Source organism: Leuresthes tenuis, unplaced genomic scaffold (genome assembly GCF_036924035.1).
Source record: "Leuresthes tenuis unplaced genomic scaffold, fLeuTen1.0.hap1 SCAF_18, whole genome shotgun sequence".
Taxonomy (NCBI): Eukaryota; Metazoa; Chordata; class Actinopteri; order Atheriniformes; family Atherinopsidae; genus Leuresthes; species Leuresthes tenuis.
Window position 1 is genome coordinate 4,100,825 of NW_027325372.1, and position 27,517 is coordinate 4,128,341.

The window sequence follows — 27,517 nt, forward strand, 5'->3', positions numbered from 1 at the left end:
ACATTATCCAGTCGTTCCAAACTCAATTTACAACTATTTCAGTGGGACTAACTGGGTTAAATGCATTTTAAAAGTGTAGTTTTAGTCAGACTAATGCAATTATCAGATATTTGCTGACATCATGTAAACTTACAGACTGTTAAGGTTATTCACAGCTACCAGGGCTGTTAATTCTGTTATCAGTGGCAGTCCATCCGTATGCAAGCATGCCAGCTGTGCATGCGTCTGTATCAACCTCCCATTCAGAGGGTGGCGCCAAAACGTGCCAGACACAGAAGACGACAAGCAGAAGGAGAACAAATGGATCCATTATTCACCTATTGACATTTCTCCATTGTAAGAGTTCAAGAAAACTGGAAAAAAAAACCTTAAAGAGACCAAATAATTATGCACGTTTTTTTCTTTTGCTGAAAGCGTGTAGCTGTAGATTGTGTAACGAGCACGTAGAGCGGACTCAGCTTTAGTTTGAGGAGTGATGCGTGCTCTTTGGTTCCCCCTACAGTTGTGGAGTGTAATACCACGGTCATAAAAAATGATGCCGAGCCCTGCACATGTACAGCCATACGCATGAATTAGTAATTAATTCACGTTGAAGAAGCCAAAAAAATGTCAAGCAACTGTGAAGCAGAACGTTCTGGAAACCAAAGTGCGGCTCCCAGTCGTTCTGAGGCAGTTTAAGGCCCGGGAATGAGTGTAATCAAAGTGTACTTTAAAACATCTCAGAAGCACCTAGTTTTAGGGTTTGCAGAACGTCTCCGGTGTGGCTTTAAGTTAGCTTTTTGTCCAGTGTGAAAGATGAAGTCAGACAAAGATAAACAGAGTCAATATGAGATTTAAACTCTAATATTTAGCTTACAAGTCGCTTCGGTTAGCTGAGAAACCCATATACTCACCACTTTTTTAACATCAAATGTCAGTAGCTTGGTTACAGTTAACAAATAATAAAAAACAGGTTTTTTTTCCTGTCATCTCAGTCTGATTCCAACAAAGTCGCCTTTAATTTCTGCTGCAAAACGGACTTTTTTGTTCTGAAAGATTAAAGCTAGAATCTCAAAACAATTAGTAGGTTAAAAAAAGGTTGAAATAACAACGAAAGCTAATATGAGACACTGATTACAAGTGGCGTCATGGAGGGGGATGAGGGGATGTGAATGGCAGAATCAGAGGATGATGACAGAAGGAGGAAGGAGAATGACCAGCAAAATCCGGGGGGAGGCAGATGTGATGAATGGAAAATGAAGGAGAGGAGGACAATGACAGGGAGGAAAGGACTGGAATAACAAAGAGAAGAGATGCAGGTAGGAGGAAGAGAAAAGAAGAGAGAAACAGAAGGACGAGGATGATGGGATATGGTGAGGACCAAGGTGCTGAATGGCACATGAAGGAGAAAAACAAGTAGAGATGACTTGGAAGGAAAAGGAGAGGAAACTGACTGACACAATGACAAGGGGAGGAGAATGTGAGTCAGAGAGGAGAGGGGGGGAGGAGCGGACCACTAAACAAGCCTGAGGCCTGACAGTAATTTGCATTGTGCACTGCTGCCCGTTTATGGTAATGGAATGTGTGAACTTAGCAACCGTGGTTACCTGCATTGATCTGAGACCAGATCACTGCATTTAGGAGACAAAAAAACACTAAACATAAACACGTGGGGCAGCAGACAGCGTGCACGAAGCAGCGTGCACGGAGCCAAACACACGTGGTCAAATCAAGGACAGACAAACTAATGAGCTCACATGGTGAAATCAAGGGCAGAGACACACAAACAAGGCTTGGGATGAGTAAGCTGAAACGCTAATGCAAAACTCCTTTTCACCAGTTGTTTAATAAACACTAATAAGTGTGCCAACAAAAAGGTCACACTGGCATGAGTGTGACTAATCAGGCGTTTGCTTGTTGCTGTCAGAGCTCTGTTAATGTCAGGAAAGATGGGAATGAAAACAGGACGGGCTCAATAAGCAGCGCCGTCCTTTTTAAAACTTCAGACCAAACATTCATTAGCTGCGCTCATGTTGTGCGTGTTCCAGTTCTGCTGTTAAACACGAGGCGTTACCGATGGTAATTACTGACGATAGAGACCGAAAACGCAGGTGACCTGAACAGGAGACGTCGAAGAGGTCAGGGAGGAGCAGAACGCAGTGGAAAAAGGAGGAAGTTTCAAGCAGTTCTTCCCTCAATCATCACGGGAAAATAAAATGGAGAAGCTGGGAGCACTGAGGAGGACACAGCAGGAATGAGACACAAATGCAGGAAAATACTTAAACTCAACTATACGGGCAGACAGAGAAGTTGGAAGTAGGCAAGAGTTGGCAATCCTTGTTAAGAACAGATATGTTACCAAGGAGATGACTCCCTGCAGCCCAGCTGTTAAACTGCTGGCTGTGAGTTTCCATCCATGTTGTCGATCATGAGAGTTCACCTGCGTTAACCTGCCATGGCTTCATAACACATCACCAGCTCGGTTGGTGCCAGAACAACAGTTTTACCTCCCATCCAGGTGCAATAAAGTATTAATAAATGGAATAATACAGAGCTTTTTACAACTCAAACCTTCAGGTTGAGTGCGCCTGCAGAGGGGAAAGGGTGTCAACACAAACTGAATGTGGAGCACGAAGCTTTTCAAATCTCAGGTGAGCAAATTAGCTCCTGTCAACAGAGCCAGAGGTGACCCAGTTTCACGCACCAGAATCAAGGTAGTTTGTGCACGCATGTGCATACAAATCTAAAAACACATGTGCAGTGGGAATGCCCTTTAAAAAGAAGGAAAATCCAACCTGAATAAGTGTGCGCGTGCACTCCTTTCCGGCGTCCTCTGTGTGCACTTCTGAGGCAGACTTGATTAATCGCGCTTCTCATTAATCAAAACCGACTTGTGGCTCCGTCTTCCATCTCACGGCTGTTGTTAACTTTTTAATAACACACACTCATTTATTGGATTAGGTGCCGGCTGCCGTCTGTCCCGTTCTGCTTAATTCTTTTAGTTTGTCCCTCATTGTTTCAAAAATGTCACCAGACTAATTAACTTTGAATAGAAATCCCATTCCACGACCTGCTCAGTGTCACAGCTTATTTTCCTTCGTGCACGTGTTGCGTGAAGCATTTTCTTATCCATTCACTTTAATAATGCCAGTCCAGTTTGTCTTAGGAGTCAGAAAACAAGTTGTGCCAGCGTAGCAGAGGGTAAACAGTAGGTGTAGACGCTACAATCCCGTTTAATTTGCATTCTGTAGACATAAATGTGAGCAGCTTTCATTTCTGTGAGTTTCTGCTAATGTCTGGAAACGTCTAACAGAGTGATTAAAGCTCATAATTAGCCCATACTTTAGAAAAAGATACCCTCTTTCACTGCGTGTTACGCCAGGGCCGATGATACCGGGGACTGTGACATTATCCATATTCTTATTGAGCAAACCTGCAAAGCAGGCAGACAGGATAATGTTAGTCACCTGGCATTTGGCCCAACAGCTACAAATCAGTGGCTGCACAGCTTCCATGCCAGTTTTTCAGAGATTGCTTTGATGGCACCCTTTGCTGCATGGACTCAATGGGTGGAGCAACAAAGGATGGCAGCGGGCCTCATTAAAACAGAAAACCATGCAGAACAAACTATTGTGACCTGTCCATTTGGCTGTTGAATTGTCTGCCATTTGAGAACAGAGTCTGAACCACTTCAGATCAGCCTAGTCTGCGGCTGTGTTTGAAATATAGAAAATAAAAGCCCTGCTAAGAAAAGGAGGGCTGCTGTCTCTCTGGATTTCTAATTCCAAGTGGTGCAGGAATGAATGAGCTTTCACTTGAGTCACTTCCAGGTATGTTCTTTATGTTCATGGTGCCCGGTGCCCTCAGCAGAAGAAGTAAAAAAAAAAAATGAAGCTCAGTCTGAATAACAACTGATCCAAGTCCACGACACACTGATTATGTCTTTATCACTGCAGAAATAATCAGGAAGTGCGTCAGATTATTGCTTTAAAGAGAATCCCCAAGAATCCTGATTAGTTTTTATATATCAATAATGTCCCTTCTGAGGCTCCGTACCAAACCTGCATTCCTGTCAGTCTAACTTGACTTTAACTAAAGTGATAAACTGCTGAATAAAGTGTGGATCTTGTGTCATGGATCCTTCCTTCTTGTCATTATGGGAGCAGTGATACCACGGTGCCAATAACACATTCAATAAAAGTTTGTGCAACCACAGAGCGTGAACTTAAGCACGGAAACAGACGGGATTATGGGTAAATAAGGCTAACAGGGATAGCTTCATTCATGGCTAACCACGGGGAAAGGAAAGGAAAGTTAGCGAAACATGTGGATGAAAGTCGGGTTTAAAAGAACGTCTTATAAGTAGACGCATCGTTTGTTGTTTGTGTAAACTGTGCAAATAAAGGTGGAAATATTTAATGAGCCACGTGGAGCTAAAGTTCAGTACGGGCTTTAATCTTTGCTTTTCATCATCTACTGTAGCTGCTGGACTGGACTGAACGTACAGCAAGGTTACACCTCGACAGATTCAATAAAAACCTTTCAGCATATATTGTAATTCGAGTGGTTTGGGGGAAAATAAACTTCCGTCCTTCACTTAGTTCTGGAACAGATTGCATTTCAGAAGAGGAATTATTTTTCTCATCCAGTGGCAGGTCTTTAGAGTCGACCTTTTTATGTCATTCAGTGGCTAAGATCCAGCATGGATCTTTTTCTAAATGGAATACAGTTTAACTGCACATGGTAAGTAGGGCTGAGCGATTTTATCCATATTTTGTTTCCGATAAAGTATAGATTTTTTTTTTTTTTAGCAAACTTTATTGAAAAGTCAGACGTTACAATTAGTGAAAACACAGAAAATAATATAAAACAATGCGGGGGGGGGGGGTCACATTATACAAAACAGTGATAAATTAGTTCATAAAACTGTTATATAAAGTGCATAGATCAGTGGTTTTGATGGCTTTTCTGTTTATAGAATGTAGGATTGTTGTAATTTATTGTTTTAGCTCCTTCTCAAAAATGAAAAAGATGGTTTGTGATTAGAGAATTTAGATTTGTGTTTATGGTATTTAGCAAGTAAAACAAGCAGGTTGATGATGTAATATTCAACATAAACATGAGTCTGAAGACATGTTTGTTTGTTTCTGTTTGTCTGGTGTTGTCCTTCTGGTTCAAAGGTCAGACCAACAGTCCAATCAGTGATGATTCATGTCAAATCACACTGGCCCTTTAAGATCTTTCAGAAAATCATGTGTATTTTAATGGAGAAAGTGTTCAGCTGGCTTATTGCTGCAGCTCAGGACTGCAGCAGTTACCTACGGGGAGGTTTAGTCAGTTTTCAGCTCTCTGTCTATCATCCACACATCTACACAAACACAAGGTGACGATACCCAGCACGCATGCAAGCACATACAGCGAAACACACACACAGACACAGATCCTGCCAACGCCCACATCTTACAGCCAGCAGAGAGAAAAAAGAAGGGAGTTGAGAGAGAAGACATGGGAAATGACTTTAAAAAACAGCTTTTATCTGTTATCTGTGTGAAGAGAGTGGAGAGCTGTCAGGGGGCCGCTGCTGAGTGGTTCCACCAGACTGAGAGTGTGTATCTGTGCCCGTGTAGCAGTTATTCCTTATATGTGGCACAGAAGCAACGTGCAGAACGGACAGCACAGGGATCATTGGAATGTCTGTAAAGTAAATTCACAAGTATGACCACCTTCCATCAGCCTCTCTGACCCCGGCAGCCATTGCACTCTGAGAATTAAACATGAGAGCAAAAGTGCAGGCGAGGCCGGGAACAGCGAGGAGGAGAGGAAGGTTAGGACCCTCGCACTCCTCTCTTTGACACGTTCCAATCCTCCGGTCCTCGCTCACGCTGTCATTTCGTAAAGAAAGGGGCCAGTGAACTGACACTCAACAGAGGGGGCGGGAGCTGTCACTGCATACTAACCCCAGCATCCCACCCAGAGGAGAAAAAAGAACCAGAAATAGACGCAACAGGATGACGGTTCAACCAAACCTGTCAAGTGAAACAGAGTGAACCCAGAGCCCCGAAGTGCTTCACGTTACAGCGAGCAAATGGTTCTCCCTCTGCGCCGCCTGCCTGCACCCAGACCCACACACAATCTGCTCTAATTGTCATTTAACCCATCGTACCCACCGCATATTCTCCTCTAACAAGCAATTACACAAAGCTCCCCATCATCTCACACCAACTTAGCTGTTGTTCAACAGCGATAAGCTCACTGCTGCGAGCGCCTCCTGGTTCAACAGGATCAAGTTAAACTCAATGGATCTTAATTTCATGAAAACAACAAACACGTCTCGCATGGCAACCCTGTTTTACATTTTATTTCTGCAGAAACAAAGACAATCCAAGAGAATCCAGTAATGGAGCAGCTTCCCGAGTCCCGTGGTGCCTGACAGACATGTTCCAGGACCACCACAAACTCCCAAGGCTCAACATGGAAAGCGTGTGAGGCTTTAAAGGACCGTGTGAAGCTCTTCGGCATGCTGTAGCCCGTTAACTTCACATCTTATAATGAAGTTTTTCATCATGAAACGGCTCATGGTACAAAAATCTGTCATATATAAAAGTTGCATGAGGTAATTAACCTCCCTCCTCACTGAGTCAGCCAGACAGAGAGCACCGGGTTTACAAGCAGAAAATATTAGAATGAGAAAGGAAGGAGTGGTGGAAAAAAAGATTGTTGCTCGGCAGCTGAATCTAAAACCCTATTTTTATTCTATCAGTGCTCTGAAGGAATTCTGGCCATATTCAAGACTTCATCTGCCTCAAAATGTCCTCCAGAGGTGTGAGAGCGGTTCTCTCTGCCCCACGGAGACATCATCAGTCATCATGGCCTCCATTTCCACTGCTACACCGATGATAATCAGCTCAGCAGCACCACCAAAACCAATCACTGAAATTCAATGCACTCTCACTAACGGCCTCACTAAAATGCAATCACTGATGCTGCCAACTTTCTGAAACTGAGCTGGGATAAATCACAGATTAACAGAAGTTGTGCTCTGGGTCTGCTACACTTCATGCCTGCATCCTTGAATAAGTCTTCCTGTCAGTGTTGGCCCTCCTGTACGTTTTGTCTTGTCTGGGAAATGTTTCCTCCCCCCTGAATATGAAATATCTAATTATTGTTGTTAACACAACAAATTGATTGAAAAGATTTGCGGGAAGCTTAGAAATGTTTGTCAAACATGCACATCAGTCATGTCATTGTTAGTCAGCTGGGACTCCAGCAGCAGATCAGACATCTCGCTTAATCTCATCTTCACAGAGAAAATTAACTTCATGAAACAAGAAATTAAATGTGTGTGAAAGGCTGTGTTTCTGTGGAGGATGGCTTCTGGATTCATCAATCAGTTCCTCTGGCCGGTTGCTTGTTGTCTTTTATTCCTTTTGGACAGTTTCACACTGCTGAGGAGTGTCAGCAGCGAGGGATGTTCCAAAGCATCTCATTAGCACGCTCGCCATCACACTTTCTTTCTGCTGAAAAATGTCTAATTCAATTCCAAACCCATTTAACTTTTCACTTCAGACACAGTCACTTTGTACATTTGCAGTAAGAAACCTAGAGGCTTATAGCTTAAACACCCACAGAGTCAACAGAAAGCATGCTGGGAGAGGCAGCGGACACACATGAAAGAGCAGCGCTCCTCTCATAAACTCCCTTTTCTCTGTGTCCGGCCGGCTCAACGGGCGGCCGCTCCGCCACCCGTCAGGATGTTTGCGTGGCTGGAAACGGGAGCAGTCCGAGCGTTTCTCCCATCCTTAAACGTGTCCCCGGGGATTAAGAAATCATCCTCACATTTCAAAAAGCCCACCACCTGGAAATTTACTGGGGAACATGGGGGCAGATGGATGAGGCCCAGGCGCAGGAGCCAGTTTATATTTTCCAATCCAAGCTTCTTTTTTAGGTGAGCACGAGGAGGGAGGAGGCAGGTCGCTGGCTCAGTGAAAATCACCTCCTCAGTGATGGAGGGGAGGACCATCTCAAAATGACACGCTGATTAAAAGTTTCCAGACATTTTTACAACTTTCAGCAGAAGCAAACAAACAGCAAATTGCTTTTTTTTGCTCATTAAACTCTGCATGCGAGTCATGCTCTAAATATGAATTAGCAGGCAGAACATGACACTATTGTGCAACAATAAACAACAGCGCAGTACATCTTCTTACTGGCTGGGTTTTTCTTCCCCATCTTACTTGAACACAACCTGTTTCAGCTTGAAAACCCTTTGAATGAACAATTCCTTTCTAAAAATGCCCACTTGTTTGATTTGGCTAATCCGCTCAGTCATGTGTGGCTACTGACCAACAAGGAGACGAGGTCAGGAGCCCCTAACATGAGCTGCATGGTAGCTCATCACAGTTAAATCTACTCCTTCTTTAACCACCCCCTGTGGAGCTTTTGACCACTGGTAGCACTACGGAGTGCATGTGGCAAACATAACGAGCATGAGGATGCACACTGCTGCCTCCACTTTAACAGCTGCCTGCACATCAGCAGGAGGTAGCTGTATTTTTGGCTGCAAGCTATCAACCACAGATGAGAGGAATGTAGAATATGTAAAGAAAGTGACTGGAAGCGTTTTGTGGAGAAGGGATGATTGTTGCATGTGGTCTGAACACAGTGGGCTGTTATGAAGAAAACTCACAGCAAACCTAACTGTTTCTGCCTGTGGATGGGCAGGAAACCCTCTGTGAACGCATCTTAAACACAACTTAGGCTTTTTAGACTTGAAAAAGCACCACAGGCAAGTGTAATATGTGCGATTTCCAGACCTATGACAGACAGCGTGCACCTTAAAGACGTGTTTACAGGTATATGCTGCCTGTCAGCTGGTGCCTGCCTTTGATGCATGCAGCCTGGAACAGGATAAGTGCTTTATAAAACGGATGGTCGGATATTCTAATTTCAATGCGATAAGAAGACTAGCAGATTATTGCCTTGCTCATAATGACACTGTTGCTCCTTTTGTTGGCCAGCTATTGTACCCTTCATTGCCTCCAGCCTAATTTAATGTTATTTGTAAACCATAGCTTCAGATTAAGACACTCACTTTACGCCCTTTAGAGCTTGTTCTTCTATACTGAGGTGACTGATGCACTAATAAATGCTATGATATTACGACTACCAGCAGGAAGAGAGGATTCAGGTGGTCACAGTCTCTTAATTATTAACCTGCTCCTCGTCATTGGAACCTGGGAACAAGCAGTGAAAAATCCTGTTTTCTCCCAGGGTTGAGTAAAGGTGCAGCTACGGTTCACAAGTCTGGTGGAACCACTAAGAACCACTAAGAAGAACTTTATGTCATCATCGATTTGTTGGGTTCGACGTGCGAGAGATTTAATACTTTTGGCAGTTTGCTTTGTTCCATCTCCGATATAAGAGAAGAGAAACGAGAGAAGAGGTTATGGAAAAAACAGTGTGTCTGTGTGTTTCTGTCTGTCACAGTAACTCACATCCTCTCCCATCACACAGTTCACAGAGGCTGTATCACTGCAGCTAACAGAGGGACCTTGTCACGAGCGCGCTCAAACTCTCACGCATTTGGCTGTCTTTGTGAGGACATTCTCTGCCATATTCTGCTCCCAGCTACTTCATCCTAACCGTAACAATCACAACTAAATGTCTGGACTCAAGCCTCATCCCGACTGAAATCTACATCTGGACATGTGTGCAAAAGTGACAACTTCCACAAAAAGTCCCTTTTTTTCATGGTGGAGGAATCAGCCTGTTCCTGCACTGCAGTCTAACTCCAGCATGTTTAAAAGACACGCTGGTCCTTTCACAATGATGGCAACCAAATTAAATTAAATCACTTTCTAGGTTGTAAAAGCAGCACATGCTCACATCTGCCCAGTTTTCTGCGTTTCACACAAAACGTTGTATAATTCCAACATTTTTAAGGAACAGAAAACATCATATGGTCTGTTTTTATATCATGTGAAACTTCCACAAAAATCCTGTGAAACTTCCACAAAAACCATGTGAAACTTCCACAAAAACCATGTGAAACTTCCACAAAAACCATGTGAAACTTCCACAAAAATCATGTGAAACTTCCACTAAAATCATGTGAAACTTCCACTAAAATCATGTGAAACTCCCACAAAAATCATGTGAAACTTCCACAAAAATCATGTGAAACTTCCACAGAAATCATGTGAAACTCCCACAAAAATCATGTGAAACTCCCACAGAAATCATGTGAAACTTCCACAAAAATCATGTGAAACTTGCACAAAAATCATGTGAAACTTGCACAAAAATCATGTGAAACTTCCACAAAAATCATGTGAAACTTCCACAAAAATCCTGTGAAACTTCCACAAAAACCATGTGAAACTTCCACAAAAACCATGTGAAACTTCCACAAAAATCATGTGAAACTTCCACTAAAATCATGTGAAACTTCCACTAAAATCATGTGAAACTCCCACAAAAATCATGTGAAACTTCCACAAAAATCATGTGAAACTTCCACAAAAATCATGTGAAACTCCCACAAAAATCATGTGAAACTTCCACAAAAATCATGTGAAACTTCCACAAAAATCATGTGAAACTTCCACAAAAATCATGTGAAACTTCCACAAAAATCATGTGAAACTTCCACAAAAATCATGTGAAACTTCCACAAAAATCATGTGAAACTCCCACAAATCATGTGAAACTTCCACAGAAATCATGTGAAACTCCCACAAATCATGTGAAACTCCCACAAAAATCATGTGAAACTTCCACAAAAATCATGTGAAACTTCCACAAAAATCATGTGAAACTTCTACAGAAATCATGTGAAACTCCCACAAAAATCATGTGAAACTTCCACAAAAATCGTGTGAAACTCCCACAAAAATCATGTGAAACCCCCACAAAAATCATGTGAAACTCCCACAAAAATCATGTGAAACATCCACAAAAATCATGTGAAACTTCCACAAAAATCATGTGAAACTTCCACAAAAATCATGTGAAACTCCCACAAAAATCGTGTGAAACTCCCACAAAAATCATGTGAAACCCCCACAAAAATCATGTGAAACTCCCACAAAAATCATGTGAAACATCCACAAAAATCATGTGAAACTTCCACAAAAATCATGTGAAACTTCCACAAAAATCATGTGAAACTCCCACAAAAATCATGTGAAACTTCCACAGAAATCATGTGAAACTTCCACAAAAATCATGTGAAACTTCTACAGAAATCATGTGAAACTCCCACAAAAATCATGTGAAACTTCCACAAAAATCATGTGAAACTTCCACTAAAATCATGTGAAACTCCCACAAAAATCATGTGAAACTCCCACAAAAATCATGTGAAACTCCCACAAAAATCATGTGAAACTTCCACAAAAATCATGTGAAACTTCCACAAAAATCATGTGAAACTTCCACAAAAATCATGTGAAACTTCCACAAAAATCATGTGAAACTTCCACAGAAATCATGTGAAACTCCCACAGAAATCATGTGAAACTCCCACAAAAATCATGTGAAACTTCCACAAAAATCATGTGAAACTTCCACAGAAATCATGTGAAACTTCCACAGAAATCATGTGAAACTTCCACAAAAATCATGTGAAACTTCCACAAAAATCATGTGAAACTTCCACAGAAATCATGTGAAACTTCCACAGAAATCATGTGAAACTCCCACAGAAATCATGTGAAACTTCCACAGAAATCATGTGAAACTTCCACAGAAATCATGTGAAACTCCCACAGAAATCATGTGAAACTTCCACAGAAATCATGTGAAACTTCCACAAAAATCATGTGAAACTTCCACAAAAATCATGTGAAACTTCCACAGAAACCAGGGGTTAAAAACACATGGTTATGCTTAAATATGAATAAATCCATGGTTACAGGTTCACACCATGTTCCCTGAACATCATCATCTGTCAGAGAGTTTCTGGGACAACTTCAAATATCAAGGAGCGTTGAGAAGGGAAAGAGGCTTTATTATCGGGCCGATGCGGTTTCTGGTTCGGTTTGTGACCTTCAGACGACCCTGATGAAGGAGTCCTGACCTCAACACCTGTTGGACGTTTTCTTGTGAAACACACAGTATCGGGAAAGTTCAATTTCTACATGAACTAGTTCAAAGTTCAGTTCACAATTTTTTTAATGAACTATTTCAGTTCATAATTCATAATTCAACATTTTGAACTAAGTTCCAAAACTGAACTGGTTCGTGCATTTGGTTTTGGGTGGTAGAGGATCTGTCTTTTGATTTCTTGCACATACCTTCAAAGGCTAGCCGGGTGCTTTATTTCAAACATGCCGTTTGAGGTTTGCTGTTGACGTTGTTGATGTCCGGAGTTGCTTCTTGACACCCGGCGGATTTTTTCCACCTGGATCATCACTGCCCTTGTGAAAAAATGATTTTCAGTGATCATAAGAAGAATCTGCTGCCTCCATTTGATTTTGCCTCCATTCTTCACCATTTGATGACGCCTGCGTGGGGCGACTCTGTGGTGGTCGGTACAATTTAAGGCCCGTTTACGATGTCTTTTGCCCAGGATTTTGCCCGGTATGCTCCGTGGAAATCTGGGAGAACAAAGTTAAACTGAGAGAAACGTTCAGTTCACCCAAAATATGAACGAGTTCAGTCAGATCAGATCAGATCAGTCGAAAGCTGCTGTTGGACCTCCTTATTGTTACAGAATTCACCAGCATGACACAACGGTGGATAATTCCAAGAAGAACCTGAATCATTTTAATAGCAGAACAAACAGAGGTTTGTTTGGGGAACATTTGCAGGAGGCATCAGTACCACATGTGCAGCGGACCTCACAATGCAGACACTGACACGTGGGGGGGGGGGGGAGGATGACAGATGTTCAGAAGCAGCTATTTACAAGCAGAAGGCCCACTAATCTGTTTTCCACTTTCATTTGGTGTAATTGAAAAGGGGAACTGGATCATCTCTTATAAAAAAAGAAAAAAAAAAGAAGCAGGCAGAGATACTTCTGGCTGGCTGACAGGTAAGTGATCCCATCAAAAGCAGCAGGGTGGAGAAACAATGAAATGAAGCATGAGAAGAGAGCCCACAGGGCCTGTTGAAAAGCACCGGGCGATATCTCAAGTCATTTGACAATGATATACTATTAAGGAAGAAAATAGAAAGTCCTGCCTTTGAATGAGTTCTGTAATTCCATCATGCAAATGAAAATGTTCATTGGCGGCTGCCAAAAGACCGGATGTGCGGTTCCATCTGGAATACTGAATAATGTTAAAAAGAATGTCAACCTTTTGTAAGGAAGACTCAATTTTAGATTCAAAGGAGAAATCTGCTCAGTGAATTGTGTGAAAAGAGAGGTGACCCTTTTCAGAATAAAGACGAGAGCCAGGAGTTAAGAAAGGGTGTCAGGGCTGAGAAGCAGTGGAAGACAAAGCTTATTCTGCAGCTGTCACACTGAATCTCTGAATCAACACCTAAATTAGTGAGGGATGGGGAAGCAATTAATCAGGTTTAGCAGCAGCCGCCAGGAAGGGAGGGGGAGGGGCAACCTGTTTGTGCACTGCTGGATGTGAGCTGACTTATTGGTTATTTATGGGTACATTAAGACAAAATGAATCACCGTTCATCTCAGTAAGTGACATTGTTGATGTGAATGGACAACACAGGGCTATATGCATTCAATTTGAGGTTTAGCAGCGACTAATGTCGCCTTGAGCCACTCGCTTTGACACTTTCCTTCATTCTAAAACTTGTAGTTTCCTCTTACATTATGAAAAGTATCTCTTCTTCATGTATGCTTTTAAATGCTCTCCAAGATCATAGTTTTAGGATTGACACTGCAATGTGCTCACAGGAAATGAGTATGTCACACGGCCAGATGTCAAGTGGGACTAATGAACTCCAAGAGATGATGATAAAAGCTTTTTAGCAGCAGAACACAGAAGGGAAACTCTCTCCCTTCTCATTTCCTGCTGTTACAATACAGTTCGGGCTGGCAAAAGTCACATTAGCTGGAATTAGTTAAGGTACAGAGCAGTATTGATAAAAAATGCACAACAATCAAAATGGCCAAACAAAATAAACAATCGAAATAGATCATTCTAATCTATAAAGCAAAGTGTGAAGAAAAGCTGTGCTCCCTGCCCAATCCAATAAGAAATTACAATAAGTTAACAGCCCTGCGCCCAGTGAATGGAGCAGAACAGAAACTAAGGGTGGGTGTGCTACAACAAAACTAAAGCCGACCCCATCAGCCACTTTAAACAAATGCCTTAAAGGGAAAGTTTTATTTTTTCTTAAAACCTGGATCTTATTTCTGCCATTTAAAAAAAAAAACGTTAATCTACTCACCGACAACAGCTTGGTGAAAGTCGGCGTCCTTCGGATGCTATTTAGATCACTCCAGATGTGTATATTCATATAACGATGCATCTACTGGGATGACGCCATCGACACGCGCCACGGCAGCGGCATTTTTATACGGAATTTGCCACTGCTGGTTCGTTATTGCGTATTCACAAATTGCCATATTGCACACAACCAGCAGTAGCAAACTCCCTGTAAAGATAGCCGACTGTCACAGTGCACGGAGTGAATAAGCTATTTACTCCTGCTATAAAGCTGTTCTGCAGCGGCGCGCGTCGATGACGTCATTTAAATAGCGTCCCAAGGACGCCGACTTTCACCAAGCAGTTATCGGCGAGTATTTCATGCCAGAAATAAGGTCCAGGTTAAAAAAAAAACAACTTTTCCTTTAACACAGAAGAAACCTTTACAGCCAAAACACACACAGAGTATAGAGTAGTGACCAACATCCTCTCAAATGGAAGCAGTAAGGTTACAACCAGTTAATTCAAACAAAAAGGAACGTGATCAGTGACCATGTCTTAAAAAAGACGCAGTCACAAAATGACAGCTTTTACACCAGCAGGCGAGGGCTTCAGCTGTAGCTCGACTGGAGCATTCTGGTGGATGGGATGAGGAGCACAGACAGGCACCAGTCCTGGATGAGGACGTGTGAAAAGCATCTGACATAAAGATAAAAAACTCAAAATGATAAGAACCAAACGCTGAAGTACAGGAAACAGCATGAGACATCTGTTTGAATTGACCTAAATAGCCCAGATTTTTGGGTACTTTGGTAAAAAAAAAAAAGAAAAGGAATTTGGCATTTTGGTCCATCTTTGCAGCCTTCTCTCCTTCTGGTCAGATGGGATTCCAAGAAAGGGCTACAGTTCTGTTCTGAGCCTCCAGCTACAGTCTGTGCAAAGCTCTTCAAATTACTGACAGAACAGTGTTGCAAGAGGATATAAAGTCCAAAGGATGGAGCAGTAATGACTGTCCCCACGTCAGAGGCACAGAGATTCTTCTCCTTTAAAAAAAAACACTCTGGAATGATTACATCTTTCTAAATAATATCTTCTTTATTATTAAACATATATAACAGGAAACCTTTCATCACAGATGTGGCTGCAATGCTCACGTGGATCAGGGCGTGAAGCCAGCTAACGGAAAACACATTCATCTGCACAAATAGGACCGATATAGATTTGCACCACAGGTCTGACGCTGTTCTCTCTATTCAGTGTCGACGGTGGCGTTTGCGGTGACCTCGCTCCAGAACAAAGACTATGTCAAGGTCTCCTAATGAAGGCTGACAGAAACCTGTGTCCCATTGTTGATGTAAACCGTGGACCGTTTCCTGTCAGCCATCTGACAGCTGTCGAAGATACGCAGGTCTGTGCCAGGAAAGAATTCCAGAAACAATCTGCCTGACAAACCGAACTGTCACATCCATGTCTATTTTTTACATGTGATGGCTTCGTTTTGCCAGGAAATCCATTCATTTGCAGCCAGGTTTGAAATGGCCGCAGCCTTTATATTGAAAAATGACAACAACAAAAAGTGAAAGATGTAATTACTTTTGGCACACGTTTCAGAATGAATTGGAGGAAAATGTGGCGCTAACTTTAAAGGACGCTGGTATTCTCTTTTAATGTGCGTGGGACTCACATGAAAATGTGCTGCTGTGTGAACAGCAGTCACACGTAAACAGGATAAGGAGCAGAGATGTAGTTTCATGCAAATGAGAAACTATGCTGTCAAAGCAAATGCATTTTATCAAGATTGCTGCCTCTGACACACACGCACGTACAGGCGATTTAGTCAATGTGGAGAGTGATGCTGAAGCAGCCGTGAAAGCCACTGCAGCCGGACTGCTAACGATGTCCTCAGCCCTGCTCCATTTTAACATTTCATCAATACAGACCTAACCTCTCCTTCTCCGATGGCTGCTTGCCGCTGACCACCACAGCTCGTTGGTAACAGTCTGCAGGTTTCAGAGCTGGACAGTTATTTATAGACAGAGAGGCAGAGATAAATCAATTCTTTTCCAATTTTTCATTACGTCGGCCGGGTGTCGAGTTTCTTCCTTCCTTTTGAAAAGGAAATAAGATCCTTTACGTGTCCTGGTCTGTATCCCTGAGTGAGCCTGGGCTGGTAGTTAAAAACTGTGGCCACATTTCAACCTGCTATAACGTGTTAACGAGATCATTTGGATAATTTGTTCATCATGCTAGCTGAAATCGTTGATGTCTTTAGCCTTGGGTGAAAGGTGGTCTGCAAAAAAAAGACCACTTCAAAGCATACATGTTTGTACAGGTGGCTTTCTGAGGAGAGACATGAAATTCTGTAAGGAGTGATGAGTCGTGGAAGTGAGTTCCAGCGACAGCAAAGGCTCGGTCCGCCAAGGCTCGGCGCTTAGAGCGGGTGTGAGACGGTTGGCGGAGCGCAGGTGGCGTGTGGCACGGTGTTGCTGCAGAAGGTCAGTGAGGTCGGGGAGGGACTTGTCGGCGAGGGGGAGGAGCTTGTATTGGACACGGTACTGAACAGGGAGCCAGTGGAGCTGTTGGAGGATGGGGGTGATATGTTCCCTGGAGCGGGTGAGAAGGCGGGCAGCGGCGTTCTGATGAGATGAGTGGAGGGAAGTCCATAAAAGTCCATTAAGTGTTTCAGCTGTGGGCTGGGAGAGGGAGGGACACTGCGGAGGTGGAAGAAGCATGTTCTGGTGATATGGCTGATGTGTGTTTGATATGAGAGGGGGGGGGGGGTCCATTGTGATACTTTTAAAAATAGAACTATAAAGGTTATTCAGACAGAACCACGCTTTATAGGAGGTTCAAGTTAATATTCTTCCTAATGAATAACTCACATTATGCTGACTATCTGCTACTAAAAGTTCAAGAATGGGACTCCAGGAATAGTCACATTTCAAAGACAATTGACAATGGCCCGGCATTTTTAGTACGAGCACTTGAGCCGGGGCAGGAAATTGACTTTTTCTCCTACAGGCCTCTGGCACGGCACTGAAAAAGGTTTCACTTTCAGTCTAATCACCGTGATCACAACAGGATATGAACGGTTATTGGAGTGGGAAATTGACACCAAAAGATTGATAATCGATGATGGTAAGTGGCTGCATGATGTTCAGCGTCTTCTTTCAGGAATTACAGTTTCACTCTGGTTATAGGAACAAAAACGACGACGTTTCAGTGGGACGTTTCTGGGCAAAGCCTCAGATGAATGAGCTACTTCCAACAAAACCTACCAGGCTTTCATTTCATCTCCATAAATAAGCAAAGACCTTTGACACAGTTAATACTTTAAGTTAGAAATACGTGTAGATAGTAGCTGCTGAGAGTATAAGTTCCCCCTCGGTGTTCTCCTGGGAGGCACCAGATGTGATTAAAACTAAAATTATTGTAATATTCTCAAAAAACAAAGAGGAATTTTGTGTAATCTGAATTAAAACATAGCAGATGGATAAGATATTGGAAGAATTACTTCCATATGCATCTTTTTCTGACAACAAGGCACTTTGAATGTGGGCGATTTACAAGAAAAATGGGACCACTTCGCAGCTGAACTGACAGCTTTTTCTGGAACTGATCTTTTTCAGTTTTTGTTTTGATTGTCAAGGAGAAACTGACTGAACTCTCGTTTGCTCTAATCATACAGCTGAAGTGCTTGACTGTAGTAATTTGAGTTCATTTCATTCCACCCACTGCAACGTAATATTGTAAAATGGTGTGAATTACAGACGCAGATGCTAAAAAAGATCTGCTGAATGAGTACTGCCAGCTCGACCGCGCCGCATCACTGATGTTATCCACATTTTTTTTAAAAAGCGCAGATTGTACCCTTGTTTCACAAGGTGACCTGATTTCCTGAGGTCCTAATGAAATGCCTGTGACATGTGCTGGTTGAAATAAAACAGAGAGACATAACCACTGCTCTTCTTTTCCATTCATTTACAAGCTCTATTCAAACGGATGCTTTCAGGATGACAGCCGGACTCCACTCTCAGCCTCATTTAAGATTAACATTAGATTGTCATGTAGTCGAAATGCACAAAATCTCTCCTCCGCTTTTAACCCATCCAGGTTGGCGCCTGTTGAACACACACCTGCACAGGGTCACACACTCATGGAGACAGATGCCATACACTGGAGCGGTGGGCAGCCAATCACAGCGCCCGGCGGAGCATTATTGTACCGTGCCTTGCTTCCGTGGCAAGGAGGTGGACCGGCACCCCTCCAGCTGTCAGTTCATCAATCTTTTGAGCAGGGAGAGTGGGAATCAAACCGCCAGCCTTCAGGTTATTATTGGACGACCCACTCTAACCACTGAGCCACGGCCGCCCGTATTGATTTGATATTGGAAGTACTTGATAACCCTTGGAAACCCTTATTATGGTAGGAGAAACCATAAAAATCATTGTGTTCTCAGATAGTTACACCCCCCCCACCACCATCTGCAGCCTGCAGGCTTTTGATCCCTCTTTTAGGCAGAGTCTCCTCACATCATGTGTTGAACTGTTGTTAAAACATTTAATGCTGGCTGGTTGATAAAAACCATTGAGAACTTGTGCTGTAGTTCCTTATATGGAGATATAGTCCCGCCGTGTTGGATGCTGGGATGCGATGCTCTCCTATTAGCTCGGTTTAATTGCATGATTTTAGTTTTGTTTGGCTAAAAATGGTAAAATCTAAATATAGTGGAGAACGGAAGCGAGGCTGAAAGACTTTACTGGGAGCATCTGAATCCAACACCAGCATCAGCTGATCAACAAACCGGTATTCTGACATCATCTATCGTGGATTTTATGAGTCACTATATTGACTTTAAAAAGGTGTGTTAAAATTTGAATTAAATAAAAATGGAATTTGCTTTACTTACTTAGTTTTAAGGCTCTAGAGGATGATGCCACAGTTTGAGTGTAGATATCCTGAAGTCAGGGTCTGTTCATACAGGGAGAAGACAGTATGGCGTCCACACATTCTCCTGCTGACTATAAAACTGTTGCCACCATGAGCAATATCTCACTGATGCTTGTTTTTATCATGGCTGTTGCCCTGCATTCACAAACTTCCGGCTGGTAGAAAAAAAACACCAATAACATCCATCACAAATCAGATTTTCTTTTTGGGATATGAAACATTGAACAACGAGCCGGCGGAGCATAATTAGCTCATTTACTTCTCCATTTAAATTAACTCTATAACTAATGATGACATTTGATGTTAATTGCAAAGCAAAAAGCTCTCGATGCAGCAGCTGAAGATGGAAATAATAAGAAAATGAGCAGCATAACCTTCGAAAACAACGCGTTTCCTCTACGGATCTGAACGACCAACATCTTCAGATGGTCCCAAAACGAAAGGTCAAGATTCTGAGTAGAACTTCAAACACCCACATATATGCTCAAAAGATATTTCTCCCAACTGTTTCCCCTTTAACTGGATGCTCACTCTTTAACTTTTACGTAGAACCTGGTGCTGTTGTCTTCATTTCCGGCATCGATGCAGGGAATCAGATTTATACCTGCCAACATGGTTCATTCAGTAACTGTGGCACACTGGCCTCTTTTCCCTCAGCTGGAAAACGCCCTGCCTGAAGGCTCAACAATGACACGAGTGAAGCAAACAAATGTTACTGTGCTTATTAATCGCCCACATGGGAACAACAGGAAATGTCACAAAGTCACATTGAGGCCTGATCCACTGCTGCACTCCCACACAGACGGTAAAAGCAATTTCCATTTTGTCACCAGAGAACTGGATCTGAAGAGGAGAGTGAACAGGAGGAGGAGGACTCCCAGTGGTCTGTGAAACTGGTAAGCTCCTGACAGACAGAGCAGGGAGACAGAGCAGGGATGCTTGTCTAAACATTTTCACACATTTGAATTTCCCCCTAGCTCCCTCCCTTTTTCAAACAATGAGGCCTAAAAGAACTGAGAGCAGCGGCATGGATGGAGGGTGGAGGGGGGCTGGCATCCTTTTTAATTCCACCAAAAGCTGTTCCAACAAAAGGGCCCCCACTTGGGAGCCGGCGTGGAGCAGCAGCCAACCCTGCTGGCTCAAAATAGGGTCGTGAGCAAAAGAATGAGCGTGAAATAGAGGGCAAGAGAATGAGACTGAGGAAGTAAGAATGGATGAATAGAAGAATGAGAAAATGAAAAGCCTGAGTCAGGTATGGAAGCCTGGCGGGAAGTTTTTTACCCCGCATGGCGGTAAAAGTCAAACCAGAGAGGGAGGCCACATTGATTGAGTTTGTGTGTGCACTTCCAAGGGATCTGCAAAGGTCCTCGTGATGCAGAGGAAGCCGACTGAAGCTGAGACCTGAAAGCAAAACTTTCCTCTGACCAGCCTTGCATCGGCCCCATGGTGACGCATGGCTCCGCTCCTGTTGCTACGCTCTGTAATCCCTCTTCACTGACACCTGTTTGCTGAGGAGTCACAAAGGAATGCCAAGGTGTTCGCCATGATATGGTTCATTTTCAGATATGCAACACGGAATTTCCTTAGTAACCCATTTCCTCAAAAGAGGAAGTGGAAAACAGAGAGAAAAATGCTGACTAAGTGCAGACTCTTGTTGACCAACTTGTGTAAAATACATTCATCAGACTTCTGGACTTTCTCACAAAATCTTCCCCCAAACAAACCAAAGACCTACACACAAAGCGCATAGTTGCACAACAAAGGGATAACAAATGGTCTCTGCAGCAAAAGCTGTATCCATGACAACCAGTTCAAAGTATCTGAGATTGACCTGCCAAGCAAACGTCTAACCTTGTCTGAAAGAGCTCCAACAGGATGAAGAACATCAAAACTAATTTGACGGAGCAGAAAACAACAGTGTTAGAAAAGACTCTGCAGTACAAAGTTAGTTCATCATCCACTGGTCCACCAAGTCTGGGGAAACTCGCTAACGTTTTAATCTACAATCCCAGAGAGGAAAATTAGAAAGTAAATAAAGAACAGTGTGATGAAACACTGTGTGCAAAAGGCTGCAATCAAAAGAAAAGCAATTCTTGATACTTAGAGAAAGCCATCACCACGTATGACAGCTCAGACAAAGATAAGACAAACTGACCTGAATACCGTCAGCCCCCAGCATTAATGTGGAGTTTGTGTTGATGTGAGTCATTCACGCACTCTCAATTAGCATCAATGGGTCTGCTCTCAGGGGATGATTATCACCGCAGGCCTCACTGGGAAGAGCCACTGACATTTCAGACTTATACCGTCGGTCACAACCCGCAAAAAAAAACTCCTTTTGGTCCCAACATGACTCCAGTTTGTTCATATAATGCAGTGGGTCTCTGATTGGTTTAAATGAGTGTGCATCTATGGCCATAGACACCTCTAATTTAAAGGTAAAATGGACAATAAATATTGTTTGGAGGATTTCTCATGAAAAAAAAACCCAGCAATGACGCCACATTTAGGCTAATTCCTCCACTTGGTCCTATCCCTTCATTTTAAAGGGGCAAGATGCCAGTTTCTCTTTGGGGGATTAAGTTATAGTGGTCATCTAGCTGTAGAAATGCCCCATCAATGCCTCAGTTGAAGGGCTGGATGACCACTTCTCCTTGATCTGAAAAAGGAAAACAGGTACCTTACCCCTGTGAAATAGAGAGGAAGGGCCAAGGAGAGGAGCTGGGATTTGGCCTTAGTTTTGCTCCCAAAAGTCAAATAATAGCCCACTTTCTACAGTCTTCAGAGGCTGAAGACTTTCCTTTAAACCGAGGATCTGATAACAACAAGAGGTTCAACCAGAACTTAATCATAATGGTTAGACAAACTGAGCTTTGCTTTAGAAATAATGGCAGAACTTCCCCCTCCAGCTTTCTTCAAGTCAATAATCAACTAAAACATGGTACAAAGAGAAGCGTTTAAAGTCCCAGCACACGGCAGCTCACAGATTCATTTCTTCAACCCTTGCTTGTTTATTAATCTTAATTGTGGCCATAAAACCATCTGCTTTACCAGCCACATACCTTTCCTTCTGCTGGCATTAATTCAGAGTCATGTCGCGGTGGTAAAAAGCCAAGAAAGGCTGCCCAGATTTCCCTCTCCCCTGCAACTTTTTCAGCTCCTCCAAATGAATCTTAATGCACTCCCGAGCCCAGATCAAAGGATTAATGTCTCCAGCAGCAGCATTTTTCTGGATGTTAAATTCAAAATGGATCGATTGCTACATTACTATGAAACATCTACGTACTTGTTAGAGGCTGAATGTTCAGCTTGGTGAAGAGAAAAGCTGTTGGTTGTTTTAGATTTCACGTGCAAAGCTGCTGAAGCTGCTCACTGATCACTTTTAGGTCTTCCTTATGACCGCCTGTAAACCCTGCACAGATTTACATTCACAGCCACATCTGCATTAATGCGCGAGCGAAAACACCTGAAGAAAACCCACAAAACAAGAAGAAACTCAGAAAGGTTGTAGCCGAAGTTACCAAATGGAAGAAACCCACCAAGAGATCCATACCCGCGTCGGATCAATGGCTGCACAAATATGCAAACAACAACGTGGTGCGATGCAAAGCAGATGAGTCATTAATAAAGGCTCTCAATAATCAGGCCGTGCTGCTCTGAGAGCGATAATCATCGGTCGCCTGCTCTCCAAGTGATAAGCTAATCAGCCCTTCGTCTCCATCGAGCCGTCAAGGGGACTCATCATCATTGACATTTCAGCGCTGGATCGAGTCTGCAGAGATGAGGCTCCGAGGAGAGAGGGCACCTGAAGTGACTTAATTATCATTGGTGCAGAATGATAACCTCTCAACTGTCTTTTGCCTTTTTATTCAAGGTTAACCGGGTTCTTTAATTGCTATGGTTTCTCGGCTGCCATTAACGCCTGTTGCTGAGTGTTGGGTAATTTCCCACGTACGTGCGTAACCGTGTTCAACAGGTAAACAAACAGAGGTCACCCGTCAACACGAGACCGTTCAAACAGAAGAATGTTGAAATGCCTTCACCGTCGGTTCCTAAGTAGCAGGAATATGAGTGTGGAGGCTTTTCCTCCAACTAGACAGCCGTGTTGTTGTGCGTTCAAATTAATTCATAACCTGTGGGGATGCTGTCATGACAATCTGACAGCTTTCTAACAATGCAGACCGGATGTAGCGACGTCTCAGCAGAGTGGCTGTCATCCCCGCAGCCACCTCTGCTGCACAGCAGAGGTCTGGAGCTGCACACTCCTCATTTTCACACCGGCCTTTTCCAGTTCTGGGGTTCCGACACCGCTCCATGCGCACGGGGAGAAGGACTGTCAGCGCACAGCTAATTCTCATCAATGTTAAATCTTCCTCCTGCCTTGCGCGCCCACTTAAAATCACACCTTTTACACAACAGATTCTTTAGCTAAATGCAAACTCCGTGGCTCACAGCCTTGAAATAAACTTGCCCTCCCATTTGCTTTGATCTCAGAGGCATGTCTCCGAGGAGCGTCAACACACAAGATGACATATCTCCCAGCTCCATTATGACCCATCTTCTTTTTCCTGGGTGACAATCTGGGGACAGTTCTGACAGATGATACTAGTTACACCCAGGTGAAAACAACAGGCTGACAGATCCATGCTGACAGTGTGGGCCAACAGATTTTTATGCTGTTCGCCGCAGCCCGACTGATTTGGAGCTCGTCTCGATCGTATTTAATGGATTCGTTTCAGTCATAATTTGTGACTACAGATATCTTTGCATCTAACAATACATTCTTCAAGGGAAACATGGGTATTCATAAACAAGTCTATTAACAGCTGTTTCTTATCACTGTCACTCAAGATGTTTGCGGGAACCACATTCATGATTATTTATGAGCATCAGTGGGACTAATCAGAAGCCAGAATAACTAAATGTCATATTGGAGTATATTAATTAATATTCTGTACGGCTAATAAAAACAGGATATGCTGACATGAACACTTGTATTCTGGCACGTTAAGGTAACTTAATAATATTCAGACAATGCGCTGAATTGTGTTTGCATCGTGTTACAGACTCATGCATCTTTTTAACAATGCTTATTATTGCTGCTTTCTTATGTGCTTCCACCCAGTAAATCATTTTTAGAACAGACTAATTTAACATTTTATGACATCTGTGCATCTACTGCTTTCAGATATCAGACTTCATTAACTTCAGAAATGTCAATTGATGGTATACCTCTTTAGATATACGTTTGCATATAACAGGCTCCTACTGATTCATCCCTCATTTTCTGTCATTTATCCTACAATTATTAGAGTGGGTTTTCATTAAGGGCTCTTGACAAGCTTGTGTTCATTGTTGCGGGACCATCTGAAGAGCGAGAGCCGAGCAATTCTCATTTCCTGTAGAGGGAACGTTTCCCATCACCACCCTGTAGCTCTGGAGAATGAAGACTAATTTCTAGCGTTACTCCAGTGGTCATTAATCAGAGCCGCGGCTGTGATTGCGCCGTTTCACTGCACACTTTCCAGCAGGTAAACACAGATTACAGGTCAGTCGTGCAGGAAGGGTTCGTAAAGGCTCAGGGAGGATTAGGCTTCCTGAGCAGTCACCTGCCGACTGAAGCAGCGTGGAATTAGGACAAAAACCACAAGCCAAGAGAGCCGCACTTCACACAACAAGAAACTCCGCAAACGCAGATGTGGTAGAGAGTCCGGACAATAAACTTTTACAACAGCTTTAAGTCTGTGAAACAGAAGCCAGCCAGAGGACAGAGGCGTGACACAGAGCAACGTGCAGTTTCCAGTAACAGCGGGCTGCGCGTTCAGGGCGCGCGGGGCTGGAGGAGCTTTCGTTGATATTAAACTCAGCTCGCGTCTTTCATCTTACCTTGGGCTGCGAGGATGATCACTGCTGCCACCAGCCAAGTGTTTGTCACCGGAGACACCGGGCAGCGCGCTGCGTAATCTCTCGCCATTCTTCTAAACAGCAGACAAGGTGGACGTAAATATCCACAACAGCGTGGTGTGCCACAGCCGGGCTGCAGGTTATTCCCTCTCCGACCCGTCAGGAAACTTGGAGCTCAGTTCAGATCGCCTGGGTTGAATGAAATCAGCCAAGTTGCAGCTCTCCTGCCTCTCTGCGTGCCCTTCTCCTCAATCCGGACCTCGTTCACTTTCTCTGCCGCTTCCTCTTAATGACAGGGAGAGTCGCACCCCTCCCTGAGTGGCCCGACCGCAGCGCGCACAGGTAGCCCGCGGCAGGTTGTGTCCGACGCTTCGTTTTGCCCACAGAGAGCGGAGCGAAGCGGAAACTAAGTGTGGACGGAGTGTGTGAGAGTCGGCGGAGCTCTGTGTGTCTGATACGGAGAGCTGAGTGGGGAATATCAGAGTGATGTCAGCAGAGCGTCACCAAGAGGGCTTCAGCCGTAGTACCCAGCCCACGATAGGTTACAGTTAAAAGCAAGATCAACAAGAAATGGGACACGTCCTGGCATACCTGCGCTCAGGGGTGTGCACTGCAGACACCTCCGTGTGCGCGGTCACAACACAGAAATGACTCACAGGGTCACAAAACAATCACATACACAGTGTTGGCGCACAGCCGGATTCTCTCACTCAACTGTTGTAATGTTGAGATATTTAGGCTTTAAAAGCTTTTTTATTAGATTTTTCCTCTGGGCTTCTTCCCGCTGGTTTTACGGTTCATGGCTGGTAGTCAGACTTCATAATGTCTGTTTTTGTTAGTGTCAGTTATTAAGATTAGAGCCAATAATTTAGCCTTAAATCATTACAGACCCATTTCTTTAGCCAGCAACCCAAAAGTCCTTAAAGGAGCTCCTGTTGATGGATGAGTTTAATATTTCTACAGATAGTTTTAAAGTCTAACATGGCACCAACTTGGGCTTACGTGACCTTAAAAAACTCACCTGTTTCTGTATGTTTTATTGATTCGTCTGAAGCCTTTTCTTCAGTCAAACACAGAAGGTTATTTGTTGAGGGGCCACACTATACTACTATACCACAGAATTGTGTTAAAATTACAGGACAGACAGCCTTCTGACTTTTAAATTGCTTATAAAGATGCCAAGAGAATATTTCTGAAGAGACAGAGAGGGTTTGGAAGAAATTTAATGTGTATTTGCAGGCTCAGAGTCTGAGAAAATTGAATTATTTTGGGACGATCTAATGTGTGGTTTAGTAATACAAGACAATAAGTAAGTTGTGAGGATACTGAAAGTTTCCTCCTTGTGGGAGACTAATACTATTGTGTCTGTGTGTTTTCTCAGCATTTAGTATCTTCCTTAAAATTCTGAAATCTGTGGATTTTATGTTGTGTCACACAGGAATGATCGTTTAAAAAGATCAAAAGCTTAAAAGATACAGGTGCGCTGGTGCCAACCGTGACGATAAAGCAGTGAAATCAGAGCAATTAAACAGAAATCTCAGATTGTTTCGCTGCAGTTAAAAGTCCTGAAAGCATCCACTAACACAGCTGAAGTGCATTTCAAGCTCTCCACCAACACAGCTGCGTGTTCGGGGGCGAGAGACACATTTCATCCGACTTAATTTTCCTAATCGATCCTGTGCCTCAGAGTTCGTCTTAATCCTAACTCTTGTGCTGATTTCCTCGGCCCTGTGATTACGACTCAGTCACTGAAGATCAGTGGAGTGACTGGAAACTGTTGAGTAAAAGTGATGTCTTCACAGTAGCTTACTGTGTCTGACCAGCTGCCAAGAAATCCTTTGCACAATTTATAATAATCAGAGAGAAGCTGAAAGTTATCATTTATCGGTATAATAATAGAGTTCCACCAAGGCCATTGCCCTGTTCAAGCCTTCCAAGAAGAGAAGAAAACATTCTTTAAATAGATGCAGACTGGGGAAGAAATTCAAATGGAAACATCTTTCTGTTATTGGAAAAACTAAAAACTGAACTGACTGATTACAGTCAGCAGAAACTTAAAACAGCAATGAAACAAATGTCAAGTGATCGTAGGCATAACTGGCCATGATTATTATTATCATTATTGTATATTTGTGACCTTAAATGTCCCATAATCCCACTCAGGTTATGAATTCCTAAAGAAAAAGAATCAAATGAGTCAAATCCACCTTCATTTTCTTAAACAGATGTTAATTACTTGATTGTTTGCTGATTTGTTTGTGCAAAAGTGCGGTTAATGATACTTGATATTATATAAAACTCCAATCAGGTAAAGAGCTTTTAAATGTGTTGGCTGGGGTTAA

The 27,517-nt window shown here is 43.0% G+C and overlaps 1 protein-coding gene across 3 annotated transcripts in view; it reads right to left on the minus strand.

The window, feature by feature from the left end:
* Positions 1–25,734, minus strand: part of pvrl2l (PVR cell adhesion molecule related 2 like) — a 361,767-nt gene extending 336,033 nt beyond the window's left edge. Inside the window, exon 1 of one of the 3 annotated variants that reach the window (XM_072369839.1) lies at positions 25,158–25,728. In XM_072369839.1, coding sequence (XP_072225940.1) covers positions 25,158–25,245 — 88 coding nt within the window. In that variant the 5' untranslated portion in view covers positions 25,246–25,728. Of the gene's footprint in view, positions 1–25,157 lie in introns of all 3 variants that reach the window. The other 2 variants (XM_072369838.1, XM_072369837.1) reach the window with 2 other exon arrangements.
* Positions 25,735–27,517: the final 1,783 nt, after the last annotated feature.